The following is a 23,210-nucleotide window of genomic DNA, read 5'->3' as shown; positions in this document are numbered from 1 at the left end:
AATATGTTACACAAGGGGGAATGATTTGCTGGAACTTTCTCCAGGACTGCAGGAAGAGCCCATTCGGCTCCGGGGACGGTAAAGGTTGGTGACTCATTCACCAGTGTCACCTAAAAACCTCATAAGGAAGAAGAATACCCAGGAAGACCAAGAGTTGTTCTTAACCAATTTCTTAACCGAAGTCCATCACTGCTCAGCAAGATGAGGCCTCACAGTACCTGTTGTGCAGGCCTCCCCGGCAGCTGTACTCCCACTCAGCCTCCGTGGGCAACCGCTTCCCTGCCCATGCGCAGTAGGCAACAGCATCATTCCAGGAGACATGCAGAACTGGATGATCCGGCCTGGGCAGAAGCAGAGCAGTCAGGAGAGCACCCACAGGAACAGGAAACAGGAAGTGGCTCAGCAGAGTTGCCCGTCACCATCCTTGGGCCAGCCAATGACACTGTAGCAAGTCCTGCTCCTGAATTCCAGTTCTCCATGCCAGATCTGGCCCCTCCATGGAGGGTTTCTGGTGTCCCAGACTTCCAAATGGGTTATGATTCCTCTTGGAAGTAGATACAAAGCATGTGTTCACTTTGGGTCCGGTTGTGGGGCCTGAACTCTGGGCCTGGGCGCTGTCCCTCAGCTCTTCAGCTCAAGGCTAGTGCCCTACCACTTGAGCCACAGTGCCACTTACGGCTTTTTTTTCTTTTTGCTTATGTGGTGCTGAGGAATCGAACCCAGGGCCTCAGGCATGCAAGGCAAGCGCTCTACCACTGAGCCATCTTCCCAGCCCCCATGTGTTCACTTTGTAGGCTTGGGTTCCCATAGGATTGCAGGGAGATAATACACAAGGATGGGCTGTGCCTAAACCACCTCGGGAAGGCAGGAGGGCTGCTCCCTGCTGGAAGGGCCAGCAGCAGACACTTGCAGCGCCCTCAGGGTCTGCACAGTTGCAGTCTCCTCAGAGCTACCACTGCCTGAGCAATGCAGGGACACAAGAACGAGCCATTCTGGTGCACTGTAGCTCCACCCTACAGACCACACACACACCCCACGGCCCCATGCGCTGTCAGGCAGGACTTCAATGAGCCTGCGTTTTTGCTTCAGTCCTGTTTCCAACCCTCCCTTCCACAGGGTTAATCCCATGGCAAACAGCCTCCATTTCCCAACCTGTGCCTCCTGGCTTTAGTAACTTTGCATCTTTTTTAAAAACATTCTTGTAAAGGTGAGGTACAGAGGGGTTACAGTTACGTAAGTCAGGTAATGATTCCGTTTCCTTTTAAACAGTGTCACCCACCTCGTCACTCTCTCCCAGTTGTTCCCCTCCTGTCTCCCCTCCTCCCCAAGTTGTTAGCTCATGTCTAACATCGTGTCTTACTTTTCCAGCTGGATTAGACACCTCTACTGGCTATGCTAGCCAATCCCAGGTCAGTCTCCCTTTTACCTGAGAGGATAGGGGGTGAGGGGAGAGAGGAGAAAGGCCGTTTGGATTGAATCCTTGTCAGCTGTTTTCAAGTAGACATACACCTTCCTGGTCCCTTCCTCATGCATCTTTGAATTCTCCATATAACCATGATAGCACTTTCATTTGTTCTTTCAACAAAAGTTTACTGAGTACCTATTAGGTGCCAGTCACTATGTTCAGCACTTAACAAGACAGTACTTTTCTCAAAAGACTGACTCAGTCAACGTCTTCTGCATGATTTAAAAATACATTCCACACTAAAAATGTAGCTCAGTGGAATGTGTGCCAACTAAACTCAGGACCCTGGGTTTGATCCTGAGAACCACAAAAGAAATTTAAAATTACTTTTTAAAAAGGCCAATTCAAGAGGAAGGGTGAGCAAATGCAGTCACTGTATTCAATATATATGATGTAAAAAATGAACTACGGAACTTGTGGGAAGGGACTGGAGGGGGGCAAATGGGGTAGAATGAAGAAAGGGGTGACAGTGACCAAAAAGCAGTTTACTCATAAATTAATTATAGAATTGTAACCCCTTTGTACAACTACTTAATAATAACAAAAGAGAGAGCGACAGAAGGAGAGGAAGGAAGGAAGGAAGGAAAGAAGGAAGGAAGGAAGGAGGGAGGGAGGGAGGGAGGGAGGGAGGGAGGGAGGGAGGGAAGTAAGGGAGGGAGGCAGGGAGGGAAGTAAGGGAGGCAGGAAGTCATTTCACTAGTAGAAAAGTTTGTGAGACTCTTATCGGCAGGTAACCACTAAAAATGTAGAAAGTGAAGCTATGGAGCAAGTTGTGCAGTGCCAGCCTTGAATAAAAAAGGCCAGGCCCTGAATTCAAGCCCCAATACCAGCATTTAAAAAAAAAAAAGCCAGGCACCAATGGCTGGCTCCACAATCCCAGCTGCTCAGGAAGCTGAGCTCTGAGGATCAAATTTCCAAGGCAGTCTGGGCAGAACTAGAAGTGGAGCTATGGCTCCAAGTGGTAGAGCCCTAGCCTTGAGCACAGAGCTCAGAAAAAGCACCCAGGCCCTGAGTTCAAGCCCCATGACTGCCTTCGCTTTTCCCCTTCTGGTGAGCTCAGAAGAGAAGATGTGGTCGGCCGCTAAGGCCGTTCTCCTCCTGAGGTGTCCAAGGACTCTATGAGCATCTCACCATCTACTGCCGGCCCAGAAGCTGCCACCTCAGGCTTCGGAAAATCCATTTCTCACATTTGTCAAAGGGCTGTACCCCTGAAGCCCAACTTTACCCATACCTAGGTCCCTGGCAATAAGGCAATAACCTGGAATGCAGTTTTAAAAACAAGAGGCTTAGGGGCTGGGAAGCTGGCTCAGTGGTAGAGCGCTTGCCTTGCGTGCCTGAGGCCCTGAGTTTGATTCCTCAGCACCAAATAAGCAAAAAGAAAAAAAGCCGGAAGTGGCGCTGTAGCTCAAGTGGTAGAGCGCTAGCCTTGAGCTGAAGAGCTGAGGGACAGTGCCCAGACCCAGAGTTCAGGCCCCACGACCAGACCAAAAAAAATAAATAAATAAATAAGAGGCTTAAAAATGCCATCTGAAGAATGAGGTTAGGAGAACAGTTTTCCTGGGCTGAGAGGCTGAGTCCAAACCCAAACCTATCTCCATCTCCAGAGTTTAAAGTGTGCCTCTATTTTTGCCTGAGATAATTACTTCCTTGCCACCCTGGAGACGTGCTGACCGACTTGTCATTCTGTGGTTTCTTTAGTTAGATGGTGGCTTCCAAGTATGTCAGCCGGTCCAGGACTAAAGATCACATGATCCTGTACTCAGGGCCTGGGTTTCCACAGGGGTCACCTGGCAGAACACAGCTACTTCTCCACAGACAGCCATGACCCACTGAAAAAACAGAATACACGAACAGATCCTGAAAACTGACCACTCCGTAAGATTCGTAACAAGTGTGTCAAAAGAGGCAGAAATCTATGAGAGAAAACTGACCAGTCAAGTGAAAAAGGAAAGAGGCTGTTAATTAAGAGGCGCCTGTGTGCGAGGCACAGTATTTGGGTGTTCACATACATCATCTTTTGCCATTCCGTTTTCCTACCAACCACTTAGGGTTTGTCACTCTGATGGTGTATTTTATAGATGAAGACAGTGACTGAGTTCTTTTGCAAGAGCATGGAGACCTGTTTTGGAACGAAAAACATGTCAAGAGGGTTATGATCAGACTCACCTGTGCAGAACAGTAGAGTCGGGCCCCTCAGGGTGTCTCCAGTCAGCTCCTTTAACAGGTAACCACCAGGGAGCTGCGGCCACCTCAAAGCAATGGAAAACCAACTCCAGTTAGCGCAGTGACTCCAGGAAAACAGTGAGCTCAGTACACACAGCAACACCAAAGTTTCACTTAGGGTCTTCAGTGCCATTTGGGCTACCAAACAGCTATCTTTTTCACAATACTGAAAATAAAGGTGTATTCCTAAAATACATCTTTAATTACAGTGTGTGTGTGTGTGTGTGTGTGTGTGTGTGTGTGTGTGTGTGTGTGTGTGTGTGTGTGTGTGTGTGTGTGTTGCCTATTCCCAAGAATTTCCAAAAGAAGCCAGGTGCCAGTAGCTCATGCCTGTAATCCTAGCTACTTAGGAGGCTGGTATCTGAGGATCGCAGTTCAACGCCAACCTGGGCAGGAAAGTCCATGAGACTCTTATCTCTGATTAATTACCCCCCAAAAAAACTCAGAAGTAGAGCTGTGGCTCAAGTGGTAGAGTGCCAATCTTGATCATAAAAGCTCAGGGTCAGCACTTAGGATCTTTGTTTTGTTCCCAAACAAACAAAAAAAGAAAAAAATGAAGTGTTAGCTAATCCTGTATTAACTTCTCCCCCTCTCTCCCTATTCCTGGGGCTTGAACTCAGCCTGGGTGCTATCCCTGAGCCTCTCTGTGCTTCAGGTTGACACTCTACTAACTTGAACCACAGCACTATTTCCAGCTTTTTCTGAGTGGTCTACTGGAGATAAGAGTCTAACCAACTTTTCTGCCTAGACTGGCTTTTAACTGTGATCCTCAGATCTCAGCCTCATGAGTAGCTAGGATTATAGGCATGGGCCACCAGCCCCTGGCTCTGTATTAATTTCTGAAAAGTGAGAGACAGGTAGCACATCTCCTAGTTAAAAAATTAGGAGGTAGTTAACTGTGTGAGTAACTGTGGTCTAAATGTACACAAGGAGATCAAAGAGCTGGTTTAAAGACCCTGATTTAATTTCCAGTCCAAAATGAGCTATGTGACCCTGGGTGAGTTCATTATTCCCCTGTCCCTGACAGCCCTCACGGGCGAAATGCTATCAGATTGCCCTAACTCAGACACCAGAAAAGGTCAAGTCAGATAAGACTGTCACCTGCTCATCAAATGGTTACTAAGACCTTAACTCCTACTTTACCATTCTGTTAACCAAGTTAACCAGCAAAAAAAGCAACACAGCATCACTGTCAAGTGCCTGGTTAGAACCACAGGCTGTGAAGGCAGTCAGAATAAAATCTGGGTTATTGCTCTTCTGGTCACCCTCAGTCCCATATCTAACTTCTCCAAGCCTGGTATGTCATTTTTAGACAGCAGCAGAAACAGCACCCACATAGAGTCATTACAACGAGGAGATACAGCAGGGGGCTTAGGGCTGGGCCATCAGTAACTCAGGCTAAGCCTTAGCAAGCAATGAGTACAGGGAATCAGTCTTGCCATGCTTGACCCTCCAGCAATCACTTTCAGGGAGCCACAAAAAGAAATCAGTATTATTGAAAATACTGACTGTAAGCTAGACCAGACTCCAGGCTATCCCCATGACATAGTGACTGTCAATAACTCACATCCTGACCAGCCTGGGTGGAGCAGTGTGTCTGCTAACAGTCACTGCAGACCCCATATCTCATTCCCTCTCCTTCTCACAATCCACACAAAACATTCACCATTTGATGGGAAAAGCCAGTTATTGTTGCCGTTGTTAATAACAAAAAAAAAAAAAAAAAGCTACTGTGCCCTTAAACCACACTACTGCCAGGCACTTTATAGAGAGCAAGGGAGCTGAAAGGTACAGCTTTTTCTCTGTCTGGCCCTGCACAACTAACCTGGTTCACTCATTGCACTTACTGACTGGACTGCGCACACTTGATGCCTGTGACAGGTAAGTCACTCGATGTCATGGGAAGATGTACACAGAACACTCGGATCACCCCACCCACATCCGCGCCCCTTAATAAGCACCACCACTGGAATGTTCTAGTAGGCTCAAATAAACAAACATGGCAAAACTTGAAACATGTTAATGTTTGTGGCAGATGCGACAAAACCTTTTTGTCTTAGACACTTTCCTATCTATGAAATAGTTCATCGCTATCTTTTTTTTTTTTTTTTTTGGCACAGATTCTGGGGCTTTAACTCAGGGCCTAAGTGCTGTTCCTGAACTCCTTTGGTCCAAGGCTAGCATATTCTATCACTTGAGCCACAACTCTGTTTCTGGCTTTGGGAGAGGTTTGTTTATCAGGGTTTTTTTTTTTGGGGGGGGGGGAGTCTCATGGACTTTTCCTGCACAAACAGGCTTCAAACCACAATCATCAGATCTCAGCCTCCTGAGTAGCTAGGATTTAAAGCATGAGCCATTTTTTTTACCTGCACATTATCAATTTTTTAAACTCCACAATTTCTTTATCCATTAGGAATTCCAGACTGGGGCTAATGCGTATCGTGCGGCATCTAATGACTATTATTGAAAGAGTCTGTGGTTTTTAGTAACTCTGCATATGCACAGATGTTTCTGACTATGAGAAAATCCCCTGGACCACAGGATGGCCGCACACCCAGCTGTAGAGCAGGCAGCCACACACAGACTTAGAAGCAAGAGTAGACTGAGGTTTCCCACTGTCTTCTGAGGGAAGACAGTGTACTGACAGTGTACTGCTGGCTGCGTACTGAAGACCCAAGGTAGCCGCTCTAGCGGCCAGTCAACCCATGTGGTTTTCCTGTCCTTTTCCCTTGTAATTCAGACTAGGTACAGTACTTATTGAGGATCCATTGTATGTCAAGCACTGGGGCCTAATTCTTGCAAGGGATCTCCACGTCCCAGGAATCATCGGAGTATGATTTAAGAGAGTATACTGATAGTGTTGTCATGCTTTATCTCATATGTAAGAATTTGTTCTTTAGTTGAAAAGGGTAAAGTACAAAATGTAAACCCAGTCACCTCATTTTCCTTCAACAATGTCTGCAAAATTCAAACTGGTAGGTCTAGGTACTACTCAGACACAGCAGGTTATAGCTTCTGATTTCATTTCCTCTCTGCTTACCTCTCTTCTTTCATTCTAAACATCTGGTTTTCATTTTTGTCACTATTTCTGTAATTCATATTACGCAAGTAGTAAGGAGAGTGACTTCCAAGGCTTGATGCACACAGAAAGAACACATTCTGGCTAGAGCAGGGATGATAGTGTCCTTGACCAAGGGCAGCAGCCTAGACATCTGGCCTAAAGCAGTAGTAGCTGAAGCAAGTATGCAGAGATAAATGAATAGTGTAGCTCTATATGATACCGTTTCCAAATAAAAATTACAAAATAATCCAACAGTCCTTGTTATCTATTCATAAAAGTAACACTATACAGTTAGTTATTAGGAGATATGACACAGAAATGGATATGTGATATGGTATAAAGGTAACCTATAACACACACCCTTGATTCTACTCTATAAATATAAATATATATATATACATATGAATATATGTATGTGAATATATGGCCAGGCGCTGGTGGTTCACATCCGTAATCCTAGATACTTGGGAAGCTGAGATCTAAGGATCATGGTTCAAAGCCAGTCTGGGTAGGAAAGCATGTAGACGCTTATCTCCAATTAACTACCAAAAAAACAGATGTGGAGCTGCTCAAGTGATAGAGCACTATCTTTGAACATAAAAGCTCAGGGACAGTACCCAGGCCCTGAGTTCAAGCTCTAGGACAAGAAAAGAGAAAGAGAACAAGAGAGATGGAAGGACGGGAGAGAGAGGAGAGGGAAAGGGAGAAAGAGAGAGTGAGAGAGGGAGAGAAGAAAGAAAGAAAGAAAGAAAGAAAGAGAGAGAGAGAGAGAAAGTTATTGTAATCAGAAGAAAAATGATATCTGGAAGAATAGAGATTCTCTTCCGGCCAAGGGTAGTAACACATGACTGTAGCCCCCTCTATGTAGGAGGTAGAAGTAAGAGGCTAACAGTCCAAGACTGGCCTCCAAGAAAAGAAAATACAGGCTGGGGCAAGTGATAGAGCACTGGTGATCGTAAGGCCTTGAGTTCAAACCCCAATACCAAGGGGGAGAAGGGAAGAAAGGATATTCGTAACAGGGCATAAACCCCAGCAGCCCAGGAAAAGGATACACATGTGACGGGGTGAAGGACTGGGAGACTGCATGAGTATGCCTCACACAACAGGTTTCCTCAGCACAGCATGGTGGACATTTTACAGACCACACAAGGAGCTGTCATCTGCACCTCTACCCACCAGAAGCCAGCTGCCACCCAACTGTAGCACACAAAAATGTCTGCAGACATTGTCAATGGCCTAAGAAGAGCGAGCTCCCCTCAGTACTACGATGACTGGGGAAAAGAAGGGCAAGTCCTGCTAAATGTCAGCCACGCTGACAGCAGCCCCACAGTGAAGAGATCTGACCTGGATGGAGCCAGTTGTCTGAGTCTGAACACAGTACCACATTTTACAAGACAAGGATCTGAAGCTCTTACCCTCTCCAGGCCCCAGTTAACTCATCTGTGAAATGGAAGTCAAAATAGTACTTCCTAGGGTTGTGGAGAAAGCCAAAATATTTTCTGGTCTAATTTATGACAAGTCTCATCCAGTGTCACTGGATGCAATCCTTTTCCAAATGTTACTATTTATTAACTCCATATTTTAAAACTTGTTTTTAAACTCCTGCCTGCCTTGAAAAGCAATTGCTAGTCCACTACATTGAGAAACTCTGATGAAGAACTGAGTTCTGAGAAATACATATTTTCAAGGAACACTGCAAATGATGACATTTCTAATCCTCTCTTTCAGAGGAACAGTTTTCAGGCATGCTGTTCTGAGTAGAAGCACAATCAGCCTCGCTGAAAGGAGGAAATCTTCTCTGGACATGGCTGTCTACCTACACATTTTCATTTCCACTGAGACCTTCCAGAGGTGCAGCCCCCCTTACATCTGGATAAAAGGTCTTTAACACCACCATCTCCATAGCAACTGTCTTGGGTCTAGGATATAACAGGGAACCCAGCCAACCAGTGACCAATTACAATGTAAATCAGATCTTTGAGAACCAATGTCCCTCAGAAATGAATTTCAGAGAGCAAAAGCATCATGTCACGCCTTTCTCAGCAGACAAAACCAGACTTGTAGTGACAGCCTAGAGACTACAAGAGAGGAAGACAGGAAAAGATGCCAGGGGGTGGTAAATTACGCTCCTTATACACACAACCCCGAACAAAACCAGCATAGGAAAAAGACAGAGGCACTGTGTAATTATGCATTTTCAGTGTAAAGATGTCAAGTTCATACCTTTACAACAGCTCCCTTAAATGCATTTAGACAAGCAATTTTTTAAAAGATAGCTGTTTCTTGAAATGTAGTATAAACATGACAGTTATCCCTATAAAATGAGACGGGAAAATTTTCAACTGGCACCAGTGAATAATGAGAGGTAGAGCAGACAAGCAGTACAAGTCTCTATTTCAATGAAGGAAAAGACAAATTCACCATCAAAATAGGTTCAGTAATCAAGTCTGTCGTCTTCTAATTAAATACTAAATCAGGTACCTTGATGACTAAATAAACCATGTGGAACAGAAAAATGCTTACTTTTCCAGGTAGGGTACAAATAGTTATGCAACTTAAGGCACGCTTGTGAGTTCACAATACTTTCTGCTTCTGTTCTTAACGAAATGCATCGTGCTGCCACACGGCCTACGCCCAAGATGCACAATTACCCCATTCTAGACATTTTGTGCTCTTGAAAGACGAGTGTAGGCAATGTGTAAAAATGGTGTAGGCATGTGAGTCCCACAAATCTTAGAAGTAACCTAGGTCATTCATTTGTAGTTAGGACCTTCATAAATATGGGGGGGGAGTGATTTGGGGCTCCTTAAAAAATTAATAGGAACAAGAGAAAAGCTAATCTTCAAGGGGATTGGTATGAGGATTTTGAACTCAAGAGCCTGGTTACATATAAGGGAAGAGTCCTATCATTTGAGCTGGCCCTCAGCACTTCTGTGCTTATTGTTATTTTGGGGAGGGTCTTATTTTGACCGGGATTGGCCTTTAACCACAAGCCTTTTCACCTATGCTTCTCATGTAGTTGGGATTACAAATGTACACCACCATACTTGGCTTCTTTGTTGAGAGGTCTTGCTAACTTTTTACCTAGGTTGGCCTTGAACTGCTATCCACCTGACCTCTGCCTTCTCTAGCAGCTGAGCACGGTACAGGCATGTACCACCATGCTCACCCAAGAAAAGCTCAGACAATAAGTTTTTTTATTTTTATTTATTTGTTTGTTTGTTGGTCATAGGGCTTGAACTCTGGGCCTGGGTGCTGTCCCTCTGCTCTTCAGCTCAAGGCAAGCGCTCTACCACTTGAGCTACAGAGCCACTTTGGTTTTCTAGTGGTTTATTGGAGATAAGAGTCTCACGGGCTTTCCTGCCCAGGCTGACTTTGAACTATGACCCTTAGATCTCAGCCTCCTGAGTAGCTAGGATTACAGGCGTGAGCCACCGGCACCTGGCTTCAGTTAGTTTTAAAACTAACTCACAGTCCATCAAAATGAATACCAGGAAACCAGCACTAAAGGCAGGGTAAGGGAAGAAGGGTAGATGAGTGAGGACAAGATGGGAGAGAGGATGTAGTCATAATATTCAGCGCATATCCTAGGAAACTAAGAACACTGAGGGGGTGGGAGGGATTGGGCTCGGAGGGATGGGGAGAATGGTGAAAGGGGTGACATCAACTAAGATATATTGTACTCATAAACATATTTGTTGAGTGGTAATAAAAAATGCAATTGAAAGAAAATAAGTTTAAAATAAAAATAACTATACTTTTAATACACAAGTAGGTGACAATACAAATTAATATGTCCCATCTTGAAAGCACTGTGACAATACTCAGTAAACTCCTATATCCCATGTTTGACCCAGCAAAAACACCGGTTGAATCACTTATTGTATGCCTACATGAATGCAACACAGTCATTAAAATTATAAACAGAGTCTGGGTAGATAGTGCTAGAGTGCTTAGCTAATATGCATGAGCCCTAGTTCAAACTCTACTAACCATAAAATAATATACACAAAAACAAGATGTGACTACCAGCATAAATGTTCATCATTTGCTGAAAGTGAAAAAAAAATGCACCTCTCGATCCTCTGTAGGTACTATGACTTATTCAAACTTCCATGGGCTCCATGTCTAGCCATCTTCCCAGTGGCTCTAGCAAACGTGGGTCAAACTTGATTCCTCCCTCTCTGCTCTCAGATGCACTTTTCATCATCAGATTATTTACGGCATCTCTATTCCTAACATCCTCCTCCTAGCCCCATCATCTTCTATCTGGAATATAACCCAGAAGCCAAGATGTATTTTCTATAAAATTCATTAGAGAGGTGGGGAGAGAGGGGTCTGTCTGTATGTCTGTCTGTCTCTGGGTGATCCTATTCTACATAAATACCAATTTCACGTGTTTTTCAGTTTTCTTTTGGGAGAGACAGACAGACAGACCAACAGAAAAGGCGAGAGAGAGAGCTGAAGGGAAAGAGCTGAGGTCCGCAGGGCAGGCCACCTCTTATGTACCAATGGGGGCTGCTCTCAGCTCTACCTAAACTGAGGCAGGCCTTTCCTCAACCTGGCCACAGCTCAACTATGAGGCAAGGCTTTTCAGTCAAGAGACTGGAAAGTCCTGTGCATTCTAAATTCTTGTCCATGCATGTTGTCTCAGGAAGCTGAGCAGTGGGGCATGACATTGTAATCAACAGTTTACCTTCAGGCCCTCGTGGTACTCGATGCAAAGCCCAACATTCAGGAGGTTTATCAGAGATAAACAGAATATCAGAGTCATTCTTAATCCTCAGTCCAGGTTAGACCTCAAATCACCTACAGAAAACTAAAAGCAATGTAGGGACACCTTAGCCATTTCCAATTTGAGCCTCTGGAGCCAGCGCGCCTCACCCGTGCATTCTATCGGGTGTCTTGGAGCAGGCTTAAAACAGCAGTTGTGCCTAGTGATCCTCTTACAGGGTTCTCGGCTTCCAGGGTTATCTTGGCTTGTTTCTGATCCTGTGCCACACACAGACTTCTAAGTCAGGTGAACAACCACTCTCTTCAAGAAGAGGCACAAAACCCAGCATCACCTTCTTATCTCAGCCGATCAGCCAGCCCTGGACTGTTGTTCCCAAGTAACTCAATTCCAGTGAACCCACCCTGATGGTCAAGCTGGTGTCTTTCACCAAGGCATAGCTGACTCTGTAACCTGAGCCTGGTCATACCAGGACTGCACCCCGCGGCTTGCAAAGCCGAAATGCTCTAATACTCAATACCTAAATGGCAAGCTTTTATATTGCGGCAGGTGGGTGTCGAGTCCTTTCTAAGTGACAGTTACTGTGCTGGAACTAGTAAAGGGAAAGTATCCAAGAAATGACCACACACATAATTCAGATGAGAAGGGATATGAGTGATGGGAAAGGAAGGCAAGAGAGCCCCACAGATAGCAGAGAGCATCTCAATCTGGAATGTGGGATGGTAAGATGGTATTCCAAATAGACTTCACAGAGCAAGCACAGCTGAGACCTGACTGTGCAAAGCTCCAAGTGGGTAGTTAAGTGCAGACAGAAACAGAAGGCCTTCTGCCCAATGCTGTCCTCTTCCTTATCTGCCTCTTTCTCACCATGCAAAACATTAGTGAGATCCCATCTCAATCAGTTAAGCCAAGTATAGTGATATGCACCTGTGATCCTATCTATCTAGGAAGCTGTAGGTAGGAGGATCGAGGTCCAGACTGACTAGACATAAATTGGAGATTCTATTTAAAAAAAAAAAAAGGAAAAAGGTCTAAGAGCATGTCTAGTGGCTGAGCACCTGCCTAACAAACTCAAGGCCCTAAGTTCAAATCCCAGTACTATCAAAAATAAAAACTGTGAAAAATTCTACTGAAAGTGCAAACCCCATACTTGACACCACTGACCCAGAAAGATAAGCACCAAAATATATGCTAGTGAAAACACGGAGTACTAAAGGCAAACGAAAAGCTCCTAAGGTATCAGACAAAAGCAACAAGTAACATCAAGGGCAAGGAATCTTGACTGCCACCTGCCTTTGCAACAGCAAGTCTTATTCCAAAAGAAAACAATAAGGTATAGAAGGTAATCTAGCAAAACACATGTAAACCAAAGATCTCCTATGTAACAAAAGTGACTTTAAAGTATAATATTTAATAACAAACTGTTATTAACATGTATAAATTTTCAGGGAACATTGTTTCCACATCCAGAAGAAGCTGGCAGAGAGCTTCATCCTTACAATGCCTAGGCATAACGAACACAGAAAGCACTGATCATGTAACTACTGACAAAGCTAAGTCTAAATATGAGTTAAAAAGGAGACAGTACTCTATGCCACAAACATATGCTTTGAAAATACAGAAGTAGTCCAACTATTTTAAAACTGGGGGAGAAACAGGAAACCATATGGAAAAGTCTGGGTTTTAAAAACCTATTCTAAGCATGATATTGGAGATGGCAGCATTGGTATTATTTTAAGACTGTTCTGTATGTAATCTGGGATGAAATAAATGAGTAATTATGGACTATTTTAATCCTATCCCTGTGTTCCTAAGCTCCAGGATTCCTGGTATACAAGATAAAGAAATCACACAAAACAGGCGAAGTTAGAAATCATGAAATGGAAGTATGAGTGTGAAATCGTAGGATATTTTATCTGAGCTCTGTCCACTGGCAGGGCCTGGAAACAACAGCTCATCTCATGGCAATGAGCACATCCAGAGCCTGAACAGGATCCTGGAAACACCACCACCTACTAAAACACTTGGGCTTCCTAGAAAAATGGTGAAGTCCAGGTCAAGGGTGGAGTACAAGTTGTCATTAGGAAAATCAAAGAAGCCATGAAGGACTATGCAAGAACTGGGGACAGTTGCCTACAGCTGCGCGTAGGAAGGAGGAGTAACTGCAAATGGACACAGGTTTCTTTTGGAACTGATGAAAATGATCCAAAATTGGATTGTGGTGATGGTTGCACAGCCCTATAAATACACCAAATATACCAAACAACAACTGAATTGCACACTCCAAATGGTAACTCTTGGTGTGTAAATCACCTCTCAATAAAGCTGCAACAGAGGCAGTGGCTAAGGTGTGGCTTAATGGTTAGAGCCTTAGCAGTAAAAAGGACTCACAACAACTTGAAAAGGCACCCTAAGCTCAAAAAAATAGGAAAATTTGACCTTCAAAAATGGATCAGAAGATCAAGTGAATAAAACTTATAAAGCCAGACACACTGGTGGCTTATACCTATAATTCCAGTTACTCAGGAGGCTGAGATTGGGAAGGTGGAGGTCAGCCCAGGAAGAAAAGTTTACAAGACTCTATCTCCAAAATGTCCAACAAAAAGCAGGGATGGAAGTATGGCTCAAGTAGTAGAGTAACCTTGAGTGCCCAGGGTCTTAAGTTCAAATCCCAATACCATCAAAAGAATTTTAAAGACCCACAATGTAAGTTTAAATTGATGAATTCATAGTTTTTTTTTCAAAAAATGAAATAATTAGATATGTTTACATTTGTTTTTAAAACTGCACAGAACTAAAGGCATACATATACACAAGAGGCATAAAACTCAAAGATAGGTAGATCATAACAACTATTTGTTTTCTGGCTGTGAAACTACTATAGTTATAGGAGATAGTACCACTCCAGGAAACTGGGTAAATGGCACACCCAGTACTAGTTCTTATAATGCATGTGAATCTACAATTATCTTAAAGTGAAAATATTTAATTAAAAAAGGAAACCCACAGCTGGGAGATGTGGCTCACACCTATAATCTTAAACTACTTGGGAGGAGAAAAACTGAGATTGCAGTCTGAGAGCTGGCTGTAATCCTAGCTACTTAGGAGGCTGAGATCTGAGGATCATGGTTCAAAGCCAGCCCCAGCAGGAAAGTCCATGAGACTTTTATCTCCAATAAACCACCAGAAAATTGGAAGTAGCACTGTGGCTCAACTAGCAGAGCACTTTGCTTGAGCTGAGGAGCTCAGAGTCAGTGCCTAGGCCCAAAGTTCAAGCCCCACGACCAACAACAACAATAACAAAAAAAGACTGCAGTTTGAGACCAGCCTAGGCAAAAAGTTCACAAGATCCCATCTCAATCAATGAGAAATCTGGGTACACTGGCTCACATTTCTCATCCATGCTACTTGGGAACTGTAAATAGGAGGATTATGGTCCAGGCCAGTCTGGGAAAAAGCTGAGTCTATTCAAAAAATAATGAAAGCAAAAAGGGCTTGGGACATTGCCCAAAGCCCTGAGTCTGAACCCCAAGATCACCAAAGAACCTCAAACAGGAGCGTGGCTCATTGCTAGAGGTTTGTGCCTAGCATAAGTGGGCCCTGGATTCAAATGCCATCTGGTCAACCTGAAAGTAGGAACCCAATTCATTATTTGAAGATCTAGCAAAAAAAAAAAAAATTCAAGCACTTGTCTTTGTTTCCTGTAAGACCTATACCAATGATTACAAAAATATAGGTGGAGGTAATTATGAAAGGAGCTCCAGTGAAGAACTATTAGATTATCACCACCTATAGCCCCCAATAAACACATGAAGTCAGCACTGAGCATCAATAGCTAACACAACAAAAAGAGGAAGAAGCAGCTGTCAGGTCTTCATGGTGGACATGGAAGTCAACACCATGATGCCTTGCCATGGGATGCAAACATGAGTTTGCTCAGGCCTGAGGATGCAGCTATCAATGAGTAGATAATACATGAGAGGGACAGAGCAGGTAAACTATACGGAAAAAGCAGTGAGCAAACTTCGGACTGTGTTCTTCAATGGATAAATTAATAGGGAAGAGAAAATGGGGGTAAGGGCACAGAAAAGAACCCTGTAGATACACAGATAGACAGAAGAGCCTTAAAAGACAACAATTCCTTTAAATGGACAAGGTCAGACTTGGGATATCTGGGTGGTAGCACTGAAGAAATGCAAGGAAATATCGTATTACAAAAGGGGCTACTTTAGGGGAAAAGTGGAGTGGTGATGAGGATATGGCACACAGATGGGGAACACAGAAAAATTCTACTTCCTCATCTGCATGATGGTTACAAGCATGTTCATTCAGGATAGCTCAGTACCCTGGACACAGGTACATTATTTCCTGTTGATATTTTACTTCACAATTTAAAGCCGTTTTGAAATGAAGGAAAATTGTATCGCTAGTATAAACTGAAAGAAAGAGAATGGAACATTTAAAATAACCACAGGAAAATAACCAATAATGATGTCACTTTAACCAGATCCAAATGTTTGAGGAAAGTTGCTAGGCCTATTCTCTGGATTAGAAGATTACTTAGTGTTAAGAACGTGTTAGCACTGAAATAAGACATTCTTGATATCAGCAAGATCTAAAGACATCTGAAAGGGAAGCTCTTTCTCACTGTGAGTCAGGGTGACCTTATCCATGCCCATCTACCACTGAAGCCAATTTTAAATTCACCTGGTATTCTACACATCTGGAAACAAAGGAATTAAAAAGGGTCTAGTGAGCTGCCCAATGGCTCATTCCCGTAATTCTAGCTACTAAGGAAGCTAAGAGCTGAGGATCACAGTTCAAAGATTCTTATCTTCATATAACAATACACACACACACACACACACACACACACAATTATTTAATTTTTTTAATTTTTTTGGGGGGTCCGGTCTTGGGGCTTGAACTCTGGGCCTGGGCACTGTCCCTCAGCTCTTCAGCTCAAGGCTAGAGCTCTACCACTTGAGTCACAGCATCACTTCCGGCTTTTTTTTCTTTTTGCTTATGTGGTGCTGAGGAATCGAACCCAGGGCCTCAGGCATGCAAGGCAAGCACTCTACCCCTAAGCCACCTTCCCAGCCCAAAATTATTTAATTTTTTTGAAAGGTCTGGTGGTCAGGCACCAATGGGTCACACTCATAATCCTAACTTCTCAGAAGACTGAGATCCAGGATCAATAGTTGAAGCCAGCCCTGGCAGAAAAGACCATCAATCTCATCTCCAATGAACCACTTAAAAAAATGCCAGGAGTGGAGCTGTGACTCAAGTGGTAAATCATTAGCCTTGAGGAAAAATAAGCTCAGGGAAAGTGCTGAGGCCCTGAGTTCAAGCCCTGGAAATGGCACAAAAATCAATCAATCAATCACAAGTCTGGAGCACAAGTATAAGTCAGGCTTTGTGAGGGGATTAAAAAAGCCTTAGCTCTCCCAGATCATTAAGAGATTTATTTTATCCATCCTCCCTTTTCTAAACAAGCTTAAAAGGTTTGCTTTTCCATTAAAAGCATTTAAGCAAGAGGCTGACACTACAGCCTGGAGAGAGACACTTCTCCATGTCCTGGTTACAAACACACATTTCTCTTTGTACTTCATAGCACATCTCCGGAGCCTAGCAATCAGCCACCTCTGCTTTGTATCTAATGTGTCTGGAGGTTCTCAGGTGACAAGGCGCCTGTACCTGAAAGCATAAATTACAGAAATAAGCATAAATGGCCTCCCTCATCTGAACTCCTTATCTCTAAAAAGGCACCACATCCTGAGTTGCTGGTTCAACAACACTAGCCTGAGTTGACCTCAAAGCCCTTTTAAAAAAAGAGAAAGAGAGAAAGGGCTATCAGATTACATAATATAAACTGGCAGTAGGCAAAGAAAACAGACTCAAATGGAGTTCAATATCACTTTCAAACATTTATCTGAAACAAAGAGAGAAAATGGCCTGATTCACCAAAACGTGATTCAAAACCAAGGTTTGCTTTGTCCTCCAACCCCTGACTTTCACATTACATTACTTGGAAGAGAAAGCGAACTTGAGCCAGTATAGTTCCATTTTTTGGCACAGCTGCTCCCAGAAGAAGACACAGCGACGCCAACACATTAAGATGAAGTTCAAGCAGAAACTGAAAGGGGAGTGTGTGTGTGGAAAAGGAAGATCAGGGCTGGATCCCTTCCTCCACAGTGTCTGATCTTCCTCAACCTGGAGTTTGCTGGCCCTGTTCCCCAAATTCTATGTCTCCTATTGCTCTGCATTCTCTACCCTCTGGGTCCTGTGAGCCTCAACTTTCCAGCTTAACCTTGTCCTCATCAACATCCCGGAGGCAGGTATGCAAACAGACCCGTAAATGGACACACACCTGCTAAGATGGCCAGAACCCCAAGCGCCACTTACCACAGGTGCTTCTTATCAAAGCCTAGTCCACCATTTCTGTGAGATCTGAGAAAAACACCTGATTCACAGGACAGAGGAGGCCCCTACCTGTAAGGACCACTTCCTGGCCTCCAATACTTATGAATATTGACAGCAAAGGGCCCTTCCATGGACAGTACCTTGAACACAAGTTTAAGAGCATGCGTTTCAATGTTTAAATAAAAAGTATTAGCCAGACAACAGTGGCTCACGCCTGTAATTCTAGCTACTCAGGAAGATGAGATCTGAGGATCACTGTTCAAAGCCATCCTGGGCTAAAATTTTAGTTCATGAGACTTTTATCTCCAATTAATAACCACAAAGTTGGAAGTGGAGTTGTGGATCAAGTGGCTGAGTGCTGAGCTTGAGCACAAAAGTTCAGGTAAAGCCGGGCGCTGGTGGCTCACGCCTGTAATCCTAGCTACTCAGGAGGCTGAGATCTGAGGACCGTGGTTCAAAGCCAGCCCGGGCAAGAGAGAACGTGAGACTCCTATCTCCAACAAACCACCAGAAAACCAGAAGTGGCGCTGTAGTTCAAGTGGTAGAGCGCTGGCCTTGAGCTGAAGAGCTGAGGAACAGCGCCCAAGCCCAGAGTTCAAGCCCCACGACCGATCAAAAAAAAAAAAAAAGTTCAGGTAAAGTGCCGAGGCCCTGAGTTCAAGCCTCAAGACTAGCAAAAAATAAAACATTTATAAATAAATAGGAAGCATTATTTCCACACCAGCCTCTGTGATGATTAAGATTTAGCAAATAGAATTTTAAAACATCTACAGTTACTACTCCAGAAACACCTACAAGTCAAAGCCCCCCAGAATTGACTACAGCCTAGCTGAAATATACTAAGAAACATGATGCATTACTCAGATGGGAAAGACTGAACTGAAAGCAGCAGACCTTGTGCTTCCCCGGAAACATGGGAGACTTCTACATTCTCTTTCAGATAAGGCACCTTGAGTCTTGGGCCTGGGACTCTGGCTAATCTGGGATGGGAAAATGGTTTGGTGATAGGAAGAAGAGGAGGGGTGCACTTACTTTGGATTTCTTACCCTATGAGCTACTGAGAAATGCAACAGTCTATTTAAACACTACTCACTGCCTGTTGGATATCAGTCTTCACCTGTTCACTCAACATGCCTTCAAAGACAAAGGAATCGCCAAACTTCTCAGCCTAAAAGGACGGAAGGAAATAAAAACTCAGATAAGGCTGGAATAATTTGTTTCACACCTACCATTCTGTGTCCAGATGAACTTGAGTTTTCCCTGTGACTTCCCAGACGACTCAGAAGTGATTTAAAAGCATCCTGGCTGCCTCTTAAAACAGGCTAATGTCACTCATGGAGACTGTTTTAAGTGTAGGTTAGCTGATAAGACGGCAGACTAGAAGGGGTTAGCTGTTGAGAACGTGACTGTCACTGCTGGAGGAAACACATTTCCCCAAGTATTACAAATGACCAGGAAATGACAGTATTCTGTGTGTTGATAACACTTTGTTTATCCTTTGTCCAGCTCACAGACTTAAGCTGAAAGAATTAACTGCCACTATTGGATGATATTTGAGGCTCCACTAAGGTGTCAAATGTTTTCCTAAATCTCAAGTGGTCAATTCAAGCATGGAAATCTGTGTTTTAATCATTCAACATTGATGTTACCCACCTGGTTCTATCATGTGTGACCCTGTTCTGACCCTGGAGTCCTTTGTCATCTGTGGCTTTCCTCCTCTAGTTTTCTTCTTTTGGATTGTTCTAATCCATCCCCTGAAATACATGGGCTCATCTTCCTGCTGTTTCCCAGAGCTTTCCCCTGGCTTCCTGTACTTCTCACATTTGGCTGGTGGTTCCATTACACATGAACTAGCCATTGCATGGCCAGCTGCTTAAAGCTCAGGCTGTAGCTCTGCAACCCTGGAATTTTGGATTCTAGGGGCCAGTAGTAAAGCATGTGTTAAAACTGGTGGTTCTAACACAGGTGCTTCGAAATACATTACTTCAGTACCAGGCAACCTCATTCAAACCTCTTGCTTTAACTATGGTGAGTAGTTCAAATGACTCTCTAATCTACCTGCAGTCCTATCTGCACTAGTCAAAATCAACTAAATACTGGATTGTTATCTTTGTCCTTATAAGAGCCCGAGGCTCCTTTTCCTGAGTGGAACTTATTGTCTTTTCTTCACTCCTCATGTTCTTTCCAAATCCCCTGGTAACACTTGCCTAAAAACCCAAGCTAATTATTCATTTGACAAACATGTATCAAATACCTACCATGTGCCTGATTTGGGGCTAAATTAGTAAATACACACACACACTGAACATTAAATAGGCATGGTCCCCATCCTCAATGTATTTAAGTATGAAAAAGCAGACAAAAATCAAACCAACAAAAGGAAATTACCAGATGAAGTAAAACTAAAAAAATTTAAGAAAACCTTGTTCTGGTGGGATTTGAAGGCTCCTTGAAAAATGGACATTTATGCTGATAAGAATGAGAAGGAGACCAAAAAATAAAAAAATGAGAAGGAGCCAGGTGTTCAAAAGGGGACAAGCAAAGGGCTGCAAACTCTTGGCAGGAGTAAAATATGGGCAAAGCTCACAAGGTAGAAAAGAACAGGAAGGTGGAAAAGACTAGGAACAATACCAAGAGGCTAGTATGCAGGGAATGAGGAGCATGTGACATAAAATGAAGTCACATAAAGTTGGAGGGAAGAAGGGAAAACAAAAAAATCTACAAAATGCCATAAAAATATAAAGCATTTTGTCCATGACAGGAATTCTAGTTTTTGTGACCTTAAACACTTTGATAAACACGATGAAACTCAAAGAATTCATTCTCAGAATAATATATTTCAATCCATAAAATAAAATCAATAGAACTATTAAGACAATATTTAACTCAAAATACTGATAAGACAAAGTTGTGCGATAGTAATATGTCTGCTCTTTAGTGATATACTAAATAAGCTCCAGCGCTTGATGTCATGATTATCATAGTCAAAATATGAAATGAGCTAAAGTAAATGTCCACAAGTATCTAATGAAACATTTAAATAAATTATAACATGTCAACTTCAACAAAAAGTGGGGACAGATAAAAGCAGCATCTCATAGTACCTTCAACAACAGTGAGATAAAAGTTTCTGTGATTTTTATTGGCAACAAAGTGACAGGCATGCCATCATCAGGATTTAATCTCATTATAAGTGGAAGAAAAGCTAAACTGGGGGGAGAGGGAGAAGCTGGAGGTAGAATATATCCAAGATGTAATTTATGACCACTGAGGGCATTTTAGGAAATTCTAATTAAATGTGACATTGCAAATCCAAATCAAATGTTGTTTTGCTTTTGGTATTCACTTGAAAACTAAGCCAGGTGCTGGTGGTCCATGCCTGTAATCCTAACTACTCCAGAGGCTGAGATCTGAGGATCACAGTTCAAAGCCAGCTCAGGCAGGAACTCAGTGACTTTTATCTCCAATTAACCAGAAAACCAGAAGTGGCACTGTGGCTCATAGTGGCAGGCACTAGACTTGAGCAAAAGAGCTCAGGGACAGCTCCCAGGCCCCCACTACCAACAACAACAAAAACAAACTGATTTTTTATAAAGGATGTTTGGTGCCTCCTCTCCCAAAAAAGTTTTAAAAAACATTTAAAAAGTAGTGCTTTGTGGTCAAAGTAAACAGGACTCTATAAAGAACAAGTGTGTTTCAGACCTTCATTTCATAAGCCGGAAGTCCCTCCCCTTGCCCCTCTGCCTCTCCTCTTCCCATTTAGGACAAACGCCCACTTGCAGAGCCTCACTGTGAGCCTCACCCGCCACAGAAGGCCTGGGACTACCAGGGATGCTTGCGAGTCTGTGAGGCACAGGAAGACTGCCCCCAAACGAAAAGTTACACTTCCACATTGTTCATTTAGGAAATGCGTAATTATGACGTAAGGAAAAGGAAGAGTGGCCTTATTTACATGCCACGCCATCTGTTCTCTCTAGTAGCCCAAGTGGACAGCAGCCCTCTCTGGCATACTAAAATACTAACACAATACAGCATAACAGGAACACTGGTTCTGGGATCATGCTGTCCAGGCTCAAGTCCCAGCCCTAACTAACTAGATGTGCAACTCCGAGCAACAGACTTTTCTAATGCAGTATGTCCTGAAAAACAGTCTGCTTCATGGAGTTGCTGTGAGGCATTATGAGAAAGACAGACAGAGACAGAGACAGAGAGACAGAGGGAAAGTGTCAGTTCAGCAGTGCAGGCCCATAGTTAAAGTGGTCTACGGTCATTGTTAAGAGCACTCTTGACAGTTCTTAAAAAGAAGTAGTCCTCACTGCTATCCTCAACCCCTTTACCTCTGTCAAATAGCCGGTTGAGTTCACAAACTTCTCAAATTCGGCATTACTGACTTCATAGGCATCCATGTAGAAGGCATCGATGGTGACTCTCCTTGCAGGAGCTTCCCCATCCTGCTTGATCTGAGGATCATCTGTGCCCATCATAAATACTCCAGCAGGGATGGCGACCATCTGCAGTAAAAGAAAAACACCAGAAGTCATGCTTCACAGCCTACAGGACCCCTCAGCTCCCTGGTGGATCTCCCTTAGATGGGTATGGGAATCTTGTTTCGGCCCCTCTGCTGCACGCGTCTCTCCCTCCATCCTTCCCTCCCCCACCACACTCATGCCCCAATCATAGTTACAGGTTTTCATCTTCCTTAGATCTTCCTGAGGATTCAAAATAAACCAGCACTAAATATGGTACGTGGTCCACATCAGATACTCTAAAGAGTTCTCATTGGGTGGATGAGTGACACCCTGACTATGAGGAATTTGGTCACTTGAATTATTCATAAATTATAAAAGCTCTATTTTTTGTGCAACACAGTTCCAGACATACATGACGTCTTTCTAGTAATGAACCTGTGTGACTGCCTCCACTCAGACTCAACTAGGCTTACCCACTATTCTCACTACTCTCCGAGCACCTGGCACACAGATTCTGAAGTCTGTAGGAAAGAAATCAAGAAAAATGTGTGTGTGTGTGTGTTGAAAGTTAAGCTTGAATCAAGAGCCTGGGCACCATCCCTTAGCTATTTCTGGCTTCTTGGTTGTTAAGGGGAGATAAGAGTCTCGTGGACTTTCCTCCCTGGAATAGCTTCAAACTATGATCCTCACATGTCAGCCTCCTGGGTAGCTAGAATTACAGGTGTAAGCCACTGGTTCCCAGAGAGAAGTCAGAATTTTAAGTCGCTCTACAAAGAACTAGAACTAGAAATAGTGAAGACTTCAGACATTAGTTTAAAATATAGTCTTAAAATCACT

General features: G+C 43.5%; 1 protein-coding gene across 1 annotated transcript in view; it reads right to left on the bottom strand.

Moving 5' to 3' along the window:
• Sumf1 (sulfatase modifying factor 1) overlaps positions 1-22,415 on the bottom strand; it is a 57,701-nt gene extending 35,286 nt beyond the window's left edge. Inside the window, exons 1-4 of the mRNA XM_013010610.1 lie at positions 22,242-22,415; positions 18,998-19,072; positions 3,632-3,714; positions 219-341 (exon numbers count right to left, since the gene is read on the bottom strand). Coding sequence (XP_012866064.1) covers positions 219-341; positions 3,632-3,714; positions 18,998-19,072; positions 22,242-22,415 — 455 coding nt within the window. The remainder of the gene's footprint in view (positions 1-218; positions 342-3,631; positions 3,715-18,997; positions 19,073-22,241) is intronic.
• Between the last annotated feature and the right edge of the window lie 795 nt (positions 22,416-23,210).

The sequence above is a fragment of the Dipodomys ordii genome, unplaced genomic scaffold (assembly GCF_000151885.1).
Source record: "Dipodomys ordii isolate 6190 unplaced genomic scaffold, Dord_2.0 Scaffold12, whole genome shotgun sequence".
NCBI classification, from domain to species: Eukaryota; Metazoa; Chordata; class Mammalia; order Rodentia; family Heteromyidae; genus Dipodomys; species Dipodomys ordii.
Note: the sequence above shows the minus strand (reverse complement) of the source record. Positions and strands in the feature narration are given on the sequence as shown.